At 33.3% G+C, this 10745-nt stretch overlaps 2 protein-coding genes across 2 annotated transcripts; one reads left to right on the plus strand and one right to left on the minus strand.

The window, feature by feature from the left end:
* The first annotated feature begins 445 nt into the window (after positions 1–445).
* LOC110629477 (cytochrome P450 724B1) lies at positions 446–3499 on the plus strand. Its single transcript, XM_021776462.2, has 9 exons — positions 446–784; positions 878–1202; positions 1304–1456; positions 1602–1847; positions 1926–2015; positions 2177–2255; positions 2340–2446; positions 2942–3063; positions 3145–3499. The coding sequence occupies exons 1-9, from the start codon at positions 555–557 to the stop codon at positions 3230–3232; spliced, it is 1440 nt and encodes a 479-aa protein (XP_021632154.1). The 5' UTR covers positions 446–554; the 3' UTR covers positions 3233–3499.
* Positions 3500–4896: 1397 nt separating this feature from the next.
* LOC110629476 (subtilisin-like protease SBT5.3) lies at positions 4897–10745 on the minus strand. The gene is made up of 11 exons (XM_021776461.2): positions 10542–10745; positions 10330–10439; positions 10130–10227; positions 9875–10039; positions 9476–9584; positions 6746–7280; positions 6561–6658; positions 6146–6391; positions 5951–6065; positions 5662–5875; positions 4897–5585 (listed from the first exon to the last, which is right to left on the minus strand). The coding sequence occupies exons 1-11, from the start codon at positions 10623–10625 to the stop codon at positions 5047–5049; spliced, it is 2313 nt and encodes a 770-aa protein (XP_021632153.1). The 5' UTR covers positions 10626–10745; the 3' UTR covers positions 4897–5046.

Consider the following 10745-nt stretch of genomic DNA (forward strand, 5'->3'; position numbering starts at 1 on the left):
AGATATACTTATTATCAGATTAAATCTGTAAGTGCATATTTTTTAATTTATATATATGCAAAATTTCAAAGAATGTTTTGTGCTTTTCTATTCCTAAACCTTTTCTTTCCGTTCTTTTTTAAGAGTGACTATATATTTAAAGCTTGCTTATCATCATAATGGTATGATTATTCACATGCAAATTAATTATATATACAGCTCTGAAAAAAAAAATTAATTATTTTATTAATTATATATTTTTTTTCTCCTCCTTTTACTTTCTCTTTTATCTCTTCTGCAGCACTAGTACTAGCAGTAAAGGCATAGGGGGTAGGCTAGCACGATGGACTTCATTTCCTATGAAGAGATTTTTACCTACTGTAATTATTCGTGGAAAAAGCCTGCTTACTTTCCTCCTGCCTCCTGCTTTCAAAATAAACGTGCAATCTCTCTACCTCCTTCTCATCTCTCTATATATAGAATTTCGAGGCCAAATTCGTCTCTATAAAGCTCTTGTTTTCTCAGCTTTTCTTCTACTATCTCTACAGAAATTTGAAAGAAATTAATGCAAGATAATGAACTTCATCCTTTTGTCCATGGCTAGTGGGTTTTGGTTTAGTGTTCTTGTTGGTCTTGTTGGTGCGTTCTTTGGTCTCATCTTGAATCATTTCCTCCCCATGTTCTTGAAAGGTGGCCATGTCCCTAAAGGATCTTTTGGGTGGCCAATACTTGGCGAAACACTTGGTTTTTTAAAACCTCATCCTTCTAATTCTCTCGGAGCATTTCTTCAAGATCATTGCTCTAGGTAAATGGTTTTTTGTATATATATACATGTATGTGTGTGTGATCGTCTGATCAAAGTGGGAAAATTTAATACATGGTTTTGAAAATTTTCCAGGTATGGAAAAGTGTTCAAGTCCCATTTGTTCTTCTCTCCAACAGTGGTTTCATGTGATCAGGAGCTGAACTATTTCATTCTTCAAAATGAAGGGAAGTTGTTTCAATGCAGTTACCCAAAGCCTATCCATGGTATTCTTGGAAATGTCTCTCTGCTTGTAGCCGTTGGTGATACTCACAAAAGACTCAGAAACGTGGCTCTATCTCTCGTCACCATTACCAAATCAAAGCCTGAGTTCCTCAATGACATAGAGAGAACTGCTATTCAGATACTTAACTCTTGGAAAGATAAACAGCAAGTCATTTTCTGTGAGGAAGCCAGAAAGGTAAGTTTTTCAAATTTCTAGCTAGCTAACTTTTCTTGATCATCCTAGTTTTCAAGTTTCTTTATTTTCTTTGTTTCTGTTTCTTGTCTCTTGTTTCACAGTTCACATTCAATGTAATAGTAAAGCAAGTGTTAGGCTTGACACCAGAGGAACCAGAAACTACAAAAATCCTTGAAGATTTTCTCACTTTCATGAGAGGACTCATCTCTCTCCCTGTCTATATTCCTGGAACCCCATATGCCAGAGCTGTTCAGGTGCTTCAAAAACAAAAAAAACTCTATTTTCACAAATAAATTAACAGTGGGTTTCAATAATTATCGTTAAGCTGCTGCTGCTTTTTTTTTTCTTTTAACAAAAAAGGAGGCATGTGATCAACTTTTTCATGGCCTCTCTTTACAGGCTAGAATCAGAATATCATCTACTGTCAAAGCAATTATAGAGGAAAGAAGAAGAAATGGTTGTAGTTCTAGAAAAAGGGGAAGTGATTTTCTTGAGATACTTCTTGGTGTTGATACCTTATCTGAAGATGAAAAAGTTAGTTTTATTTTAGATTCTCTGTTGGGTGGTTATGAAACCACCTCTCTCTTGATGGCTATGGCTGTGCATTTTCTAAGTCAGTCACCCACTGCCTTTGAGCAGCTAAAGGTAATTAATTTAATTAATAATGCTATTAAATATAATTTTTTTACAATAAATAAAATATTCTCCTTCCACATTTCCCAGTTGGAGCATCAGGCAATAAGAAGTTTGAAGGAGAAAGATGATGAGTATTTGAATTGGGAAGATTATAAAAAAATGGAATTCACCCAAAATGTAAGAGAGAATTTCTTTTTTATTTATTTTTATTTAATTTTTGTAGAATTCTTCTTTTCTGTCACACCTTTTAGTTTCAGCCATGCTAATTTGCAATGATTATATTAAGTATGATTTTCCCACCTTTTGTTTTTCCCTCATTATTATTTTTTTGTTTTTAGGTCATCAATGAAGCTCTCAGATATGGCAACATTGTAAAATTTGTGCACAGAAAGGCTTTGAAAGATGTCAAATTTAGAGGTGATTATTATTTAAAAAATATATAACATATGCCTCAAAATTTATTATTTTAAAATTTTTTTTTTTACTGTTGTTCCTTTTCAGACTACATAATTCCATGTGGTTGGAAGGTTCTGCCTGTTTTTACTGCAGTACATTTAGACTCATCTCTGCATGCAAATGCCTTCCAGTTTTATCCATGGAGATGGGAGGTAAATTGTTAAATTATTACATCAACCTCAAGAATATCTAATAGCAAGGCCTGTCCTACAATGGACCATCCTTTTAATTTTCACAGTTTTGATGTCTTGTACCATTTGGACTGGACCTATTTGATTAGGACTAGCTAACTGCTTTTATTAGTTTCTTCTCAACATCTATAGTTGCATGTTCATCAATTTCTCAGTCAGGTTTTTCAAGAAAATTACCTTTTTCTAACAAGATGATGGGGAATTAGAATATTGAATTTGCGATTTTTTTAAGTTTAACTAAATACATTTACAGTCGGATTAATCTGTAAAAATATTTACTATTTAGTCGTGTTTTATTAAGAGAATTTTAAATTTTTGGGCAATGTTTAATGGTTAAAATTCAAAACTAAAGGACTAACATATAAATTTTTATATATTATAGGGACTATATAGTAATTTTTTCTTTTTTAAAGATACCCAATTGTTTATGCTGTTCACCCTCCATATGCAATGCAGACACAAGATCAAACATGCAAGAAATTTACACCTTTTGGTGGAGGATCTAGATGCTGTCCTGGGTCTGAACTCGCAAAGGTTGAGGTTGCATTTTTCCTCCACCATCTTGTACAAAATTTCAGGTGAGTTTTGCTTTATTTGCTGCATTTAATCTCCAGCTATATGATTAAGAATTTAATTTAATCCTTATAATTAACTTGTAGATGGAAAGCAGAGGATGTTGAGCAACCTATGGCATACCCATATGTAGAATTTCAAAGAGGGTTAAGTTTACATTTGGATCACATATAGTTTCTATTTTAAAGCTCAAGTCCTCAATTAGCCTTTTGTTTAAGATTGGAGATGGTTCCTCATCGGTTGGGCTCAGGTTGAGGAAATGAACCATCATCAATTCATCATCTTGCTTAGTATGCTATGGTTTCCTGCTTTTTCTTTTCTTTTCTTTTCTTTTCTTTTGATGAAAGAAGGAGTTGTTCCTTTAGTCATCTTTAAGGATGAGGTCCTTCTTTTAGTCCTAGTAAAATTTCAATGGAATGTAATTTACTATCTCTTTTCACAGCCTTTTTATACATATATATTCATATTATCCATGTCTCTATAATATATATAATTTTTCCTCTAATTTTTTTTTAATTTTATTTTTATCTTATTTTTATCTTATTTATTCTTTTAATTTTGGAATTGTGAAATAATTTAATTCATTTAATTAATATGTAATATTTCTCTCTTTTTTCTGCTAATTTGCAAAGAAATATTTTGGGTTAAATGTAAAGAATTAAAAATATCATTTTTTTCTTTTTATCTTGTTTTTTCTACTTTATTTAATGTCCAAATAAGATAAATTAAAAAAAATAAATATCTTTTCTTTTTTTTTTTGTTCTCTCCATTTCACTCGGTCCAAACAAAAGAAATTCAATAACTCCCGTAGCTTTCGGTTCTATCACATTTCCAATCACCCAATTCTATGTCCTTTTTCAACGAGCTATAATCGAATCGGATCGAGTTAAACTTTGATAAATTCATATTCGATTAAAAAATAAATTTAAAAGGTTTAAACTTTATTTATAAGCTCGATCCAAATTTAATTTATAATAAATGCGTTTATCACATTAATGAATCACCTCAAACTCTATTTAAAAAACTTGAATTTGAGTTTATTTAATCTCAAATTTAAGCTCGATTATATTATAAACAAATTTGATATAAATTAAATTTATTTAAATTATAAATAAATTTAAATTAAAAATAAAAATTAAATTATAAGGTCATTAAATTAAATTTTTTTATTTAATTAAAATCTTCTAAACTCAAAATTAATGAAAAAAAAAATTAGAAGGTTATCATTTTATAAAAAAGTCGCAGTCCTCTATATCCCTTCAACTTTTGATATGGGATTGGTGTTAGCGAATTAATCTGCTCACGAATTTGTTCATGAGCCTGTTCACGAGTCAACTCGCGAGTTTGTTTATAAACTTAAAAACGAACCGAGCTTGCGAGGCTAAACGAGCCGAATACTGTTAAGATCAAACTCGGCTCATTTATTAAACGAGTTTAAAAAGTTTACTCGAACTCGGCTCGTTTAGAAAACGAGTCGAATTCGATCAATCTTTTATCGAGCCGAATCTAGAATAACTCACAAATAATTTGGTTCGTTGACATCCTATTCTTCAATGCCCCAATTATAAAAACAAGTCAAATCTATCTGTGTTCCCAAATTATAAAAACAAGTTAAATCTATCTGTGTTTTTGTAAGTCAAATCTATCTGTGTTTTTGTTAATATAACGCAAAAGTTAAATCTTGGCTGAATTTGCTCAATATTTCAAATTTGTAAAAATTTTATTTAGAATTTTCAAAAGGTAAAATCTTTTTGTAATTTTGTCCAATTTTTTTAACATATTTATCCATTCAGTTTTCTAATAAATCCAACCTTATTAATTTTAAAGTCTATACCAGCTAATTGCAAATACTTTGCTTCTCCCATTCATTATTCTTAATAAATTATGATAGTAACATCAACAATCTCTTAGAATAACCACACCTTCTAAGCAGGATTGAAATGTAATAGCTAAGTAATAAATTATTTTCATGAAGCATTAGCTAAATTTCACCACTTCACTACTATAGGACTCCTCACATAGTGCTTGCTATCTGACCATATCAACTCTCCAAATGCATACTCCTCTCTTGCAGAAGATCTCTTGCTTTTCAGAATAACATTAAAGCTCTTCTCTTCACCAACCTTATTGAACTTCAACATCTCTGGCTCAACAGAAATGGAAACCCCAGTTGGTTTTCTGATAAGAGATCTATATGTACTTGGAATACTGCCAACGTTTTTAACTCTTCGAGTGATCGAGATCGAGCCGTTGAAGTCAGGGATGGTGATGGAAGGATAGTTGAAGTTGGAAAGACTAATAGGCTTGGAGGGGCATTTGTAGGGAGTCCCTGAGAATGATAAGATTTGGGCTGCATTGTAACCCGAGGCACATAAGAAGTTCAAGTGATCATGAACAGTCAGGTCATAAATCAGCCCTGGATCCATGGCTTGGTTTGGTTTGATATGTCCTGCTCCATAGCTGAAAGGTGTAGCCTTGGAGTAAGATGCATTCAGAATTGGCTCCCTGTTATTATTCATCGTCGTTGCTGCCAAGTTCAGGAAGAAGTATTGGCATTAAAATGGTGCTTATGAAGCCAAGAAATCATAGAATGATTTACTCACCACTTGTCATGATTGCTGATTTAATTGCTGCAGGACTCCAGCTTGGGTGCAGAGTTCTGAGAAGGCCTGCAACGCCTGAAACATGAGGACATGACATTGAAGTTCCTGATATTGAGTTAAACAAAACTCGTCGAGTATCGAAATCTTCATTTGTTGGTGCTTGTTCTTCTGTGTAAGCTGCTATGATACTTACACCTGGTGCTGTAATATCAGGCTGAATACAAAGAAATGGTAATTCGATTAGTATCTCAAGAAGAAGAAGAGGAAGACTAGAAGTGGCTAGTCATACCTTGAGGATGTAAGGAGCAATGGTGTTGGGACCCTTGGATGAAAATGCAGCCATGAAGGGAGCTGGTCTTGCGCCTATTTGTGTTACTGGAGACGTAATGTGAGCAATAGGAGACCTGTGGATTTACTTGCAGCTGAGAAATATAAATGGGTATAAAACAAGAAACATGAGAGTGTAAATTGGATTTCATCTTACTTGGTGGAGTTAATGTAAGCGAATACAGCAACACCATTGGTGTAATTGAGATGAGAAGCAGGAAGGAGATGAGGATCAGCGAGAATTTCATTCCCAGAATCCTCGTCATTGGCAAGCACCATCCCAACAGCACCAGCCAGTGCAGCTTGCTCGCCCTTGTCCACTCTTGCATTTCCCCCTCGAAGACAGACCAAGATCTTTCCCTTGGCCTCCTTGGGGTCAAGTGATCCAGCTTTGCACAAAAGCCTACAGCAAGATTACATATCAGTACCAGATGCTGTCAGAGATTGAAAATCAAGAAACTAATGATCCGGTCCACCATGTACCCAAGATACATGGGACCCACTTTCATGTGTGTAGGGTCCTGGACCTAGTCCATCCAAGAATTTCGGTAAGTAATATGTTCAATCCTTACGCATCTTCCAATGATGAATTAGCTGTTCTTGCATCTGCAGCGCTTATAATTGGGAAGAATTTGTCCTTCGGCAAGGCTAGTTTTGATAAGCTTTCTCCCTTGAAAACCAAGTGGATTTCTCTTAGTTACTAGAAGACATATGAACTTCTCAGGACAAGGGAAACAACTAAGCAATAAAATGAAACCTTGTATGTCATGTTATTGCCGAGGATGACATAACTGGGGAACTCTCTGTCCAGTGTACTGGCACCGACAGTGATCTGCCAGGGTGCAAGATTGGAGGCAGTAGCATCATCAGGACCAGAATTACCAGCAGAACAAATGACGACAATCCCATGTTTCACAGCATGGAAAGAACCAATGGCGACACTGTCATTAAAGAAAGGGGTAGGTTCAGCTCCCAGTGACACAGAAAGGACATCAACCCCATCGCTTATTGCAGCGTCAAATGCTGCTAAAATATCTGCATCAAAGCACTCGTTTCCGCCAACTGGGGGATAGCAGACCTTGTAAGCTGCAACTCTTGCTTTTGGTGAACCACCTTTCGCTGTTCCATTGCCTAAACCGAACACATTGGCTCCTGCTACAAAATTACCACCTGCTGTTGATAGCGTATGAGTTCCATGGCCTTCTTTATCTCGAGGAGTTTCCAAGGTGGAATTCAGAGGACCAACAACCGAGGCATAGCCTTTGTTGAAGTATCTTGCCCCAATAAGCTTCCTTCATAATTTTCCCAAGAAAATTATTGCACAACCAAAAGAAAATGCCTCAAATGCTACATCTAACAACTTATGTGATATTTCTAATGGGGACTGAACAAGTCGTTAAGAAACCTTATTTGTTATATAATCTGGTCATTAAATTTGATATTCACATATGTGCAAATTCAGAAAAAAAATTTTCAATTTATTACTACACTACATCCTATAGTTACTTTCATATGAATCAAGAAAATATAGTTAATATAATTGTTTTTTTTTTGTTGTTGATATGGGGATTGGGGGAATAGAATATGACACCTCTCAAATTTACTCAGATCCACTTACCACTAGATTAAGTATGTGAGTGCATATAATTATCTTTTATAGTACGAAAAAATGCAAAAAAAAAAAAAAAATCATATGATTTCACTCATTTTACTTTAAGATCTGCGGTTTAATTTATATCAAAATAATATCATGTCATTAGTAAATAATAATAATTTTCTGACGCTATCAAAAAATTTTGACACCACAAATAAAATATAATTATTAATTAAAAAATAAAGTATAAAAAAAAGTATAATGTGATTTTAATTATTTTCATTTTAAGGTTTGAGATATAATTCGTGTTAAATTAGTAATCCGTGATATAATTTTCATATTAATATTTATGATGTTATCCGAAAATTGCCGAAATATTACGGATACTACTATTTTGATACAAATTCAATTACAAACACTGAAAAGTAAAAAATCGATAAAATTATATGATATTTTTTTATACTTTCGCTTTTGAACTCATATTTCTTTACAGCTAAATTATTTGTTGAATTATAATATTTATTTTTTCAATCCATATTACAGTAGTATATTAATACGCTAATACATAAATTAACATATCAAGAACAAAGTAACCTATAATTTGGTACAGATTAAAAATAAAATAAAATTATTTTTGTGGGACAAAGAGGTATAAATTTGAATTATAGACAAAAAAATCAAACTGAAAACCCTTAATATTTCTATTTCCTAGTAAAGGTTCAATTCCAAACTAAATGTTACAGGAAATTCTAGTGGGTTTGTCACTATGATCAAAATTCACTTAGAAATAATTAGTCAAATCTGTGCAGTGAAGGGCTCCGGAATTAGTCCAAACTCCTACTTTTCAATAAAATCTCTTAAATTTACATTTGACTTAAAAGACAGAAGTAATGTGCAGCTTATAAAGTTTTAATAATTTTTTATTCTCGAGTTAACCTTTGACATAAATTTAAGCCGGACTCATTTTCTTAAGATATAATATAAGTCTTTCTAATTAATTTTTGATCTCGTATAATATTTCACTCTCTAAATATTTGATCTTACCTGTGAAAGGATTATAAAATTTTGAGTGTTCTTGCTTTGTTATTAAGTTTTGGACGTTTCTGGTCCCTTAAACTAGTTTTAAAGTAAGTTAAGACCGATTTATTTTCTTAAAACTTTGGAATATGAAATAAAAAAATATCTAACTTGCAACTGCAAAATCTATATTTTTGTCTAAAATAGACCAAATGAGGGTAGAAATTCTTTTCCTTCTGCTTCTAGACAACAAGCACAATGGGTTAATTAAGGATTTTTATAGCTTCTTGTAATAACCTAGGCATAATTACCAGCTTAACTCAGTGGTATCACCAAATGACAGTAAAAAGAAAAAGCTTATTTATCATGTATCCTTTATAAGAAAACTCCAAATGAATATGCTTTATGGATTCTAACACTTACTACTGCCGATTAAAATGGAATATCTAACTTTTGTGAAAATTAAAAACAGCAGCATATATTTCACAACTGGAGAAATTAAGATCCACTCCTTACCCAGTTTGGACCAAGATTGGCCAGCTTAGGATAGGATAGCTTTTCATTTTCCATATAAATGATCTATTTATAGTTTTTGGTATAGACACGTTATTCAAAATTCATTTACTCGATTAATCCAGATTCAGGCTGAATTTAAATAAATTCAGGTCGAATAAAATTATTAAAGAGACGAAATACTTTTTTATAAATTTTAAAATTGTTTCGTATTCAGAGTTTTGAATATCAAGATTTATGAATTAACAATTGTGCAAGACAATTTATGTTGCATTGCACAAAGATTGAAAAAGAAAGGCCTCTTTGTAGAGTGTTTTTATCTAATAATAATAATAAAAAAAAAAAGTAGGAAAAAGAGTAGACCTGTTGCAGTGGAAACCAGGATCTGAGCCAGTTTGACATATTCCTTTCCACTTTGAAGGAATCGGTCCCAATCCTTCATCACTGAAGCTTTCTGATTCAGGCCAGACGCCTACCCATTTCACAGAAAGTGAAATTAAAGGTCCCAACATCATCAAAAACACAATGAAACAATGCAAAAATGCATATTCATATTGCTTAAAGCTTGTAGTATTATATTCTTCTTGGACCATTCACTGGTCCTCACCTCCATTTCTTGTAATCCTGCCGACTATTTTTCTTAGTTTTACACAGATAAATTTCTCATGGTGGCCATTGTTTACTGCAACTTAAACTCTCAGGCTAACATATGACAATTTCTTAAGGATGCAATTGACTTTGTAATAAAAATAATCTACTTACCAGTATCAAGGTTTCCTATAATGGTGTCTTCACCATATCTTGCTGTTTTCCAGATTGAGTTAGAAGGAACTACGCCGTTTTGTTCCAATCCAAGGAAGCTCCATGAATGAGTAGTATGCAACTTTTTTCCTGTGTTCAAGAAGACTGAAACCACCTTTGGATGCTCTGAAATGTATAAAGATTAACCCAATAATTACACATGAAACAGAGATGAAACAAAGCAATAGGAGGATGAAGAGTGGGAGTTGTGCAAACTAGCTATTTGTGCAGCAACTTCATCTTCTATAGTTGCAGCAAAACCATTGATGTGCCTTGTGTACGAGTAAAAGATGGCATCTTGGGCCAACTCTCGACTGTCCATGAACAAAAAAAGAAGAAGGGAAAATCATTAATCCATGCATGCAACGAGACAACTGAAAAATAGAAAACTTATTACAGCTCAAAAATCAATTCACCTTCCCAGAAATGATCCAAGAAAATCAGAGTGAGAATCAGAAACCAGAGTTTGATCAATGGAAGTGAATTCTTGGCCATGTGAATGTGCTCCCAAGTACACCACGTATGACTATAGGAATATCACAGAAGATTAAGTAAGAGAGGATGGTGCACTGCATGTGTATATACATAATAAAAAATTTTCTAAGTAGCAGGAAAATTGAGAGCTCACCTTTTTGGAGGCAAAGGTGGGTTTAAGCAGTAAAGTGAGAAGAGCAAATGATAAGAAGAAAAGGGTAGGAGTTGGTAGCCTCATTGGTTGCTGCCTCTAATAGTAAATGATGTGCTGCTCACTCTGCTTCTTCCCCTGTTTCTGTAGAGGCCTTTCCTTCTCTTCCCTTTATACGATAACCACCGTATAGAGCTTTTGTGTTGG

Source organism: Manihot esculenta, chromosome 13 (assembly GCF_001659605.2).
Source record: "Manihot esculenta cultivar AM560-2 chromosome 13, M.esculenta_v8, whole genome shotgun sequence".
NCBI lineage: Eukaryota > Viridiplantae > Streptophyta > Magnoliopsida > Malpighiales > Euphorbiaceae > Manihot > Manihot esculenta.

Bases quoted from the DNA above. Each gene is read 5' to 3' on its own strand.
- LOC110629476 (XM_021776461.2), bottom strand. From the start codon at position 10,625: ATGAGGCTACCAACTCCTACCCTTTTCTTCTTATCATTTGCTCTTCTC. The intron at 10,228-10,329 runs GTGAATTGATTT...GTTCATGGACAG, and splicing joins CTTGGATCATTTCTGGGAAG to TCGAGAGTTGGCCCAAGATG. The intron at 5,876-5,950 runs GTATGACTAGCC...CTTTGTATTCAG, and splicing joins TTGCTCCTTACATCCTCAAG to CCTGATATTACAGCACCAGG.
- LOC110629477 (XM_021776462.2), top strand. From the start codon at position 555: ATGAACTTCATCCTTTTGTCCATGGCTAGTGGGTTTTGGTTTAGTGTT. The intron at 1,203-1,303 runs GTAAGTTTTTCA...CTTGTTTCACAG, and splicing joins TCTGTGAGGAAGCCAGAAAG to TTCACATTCAATGTAATAGT. The intron at 2,447-2,941 runs GTAAATTGTTAA...TATGCAATGCAG, and splicing joins TTTATCCATGGAGATGGGAG to ACACAAGATCAAACATGCAA.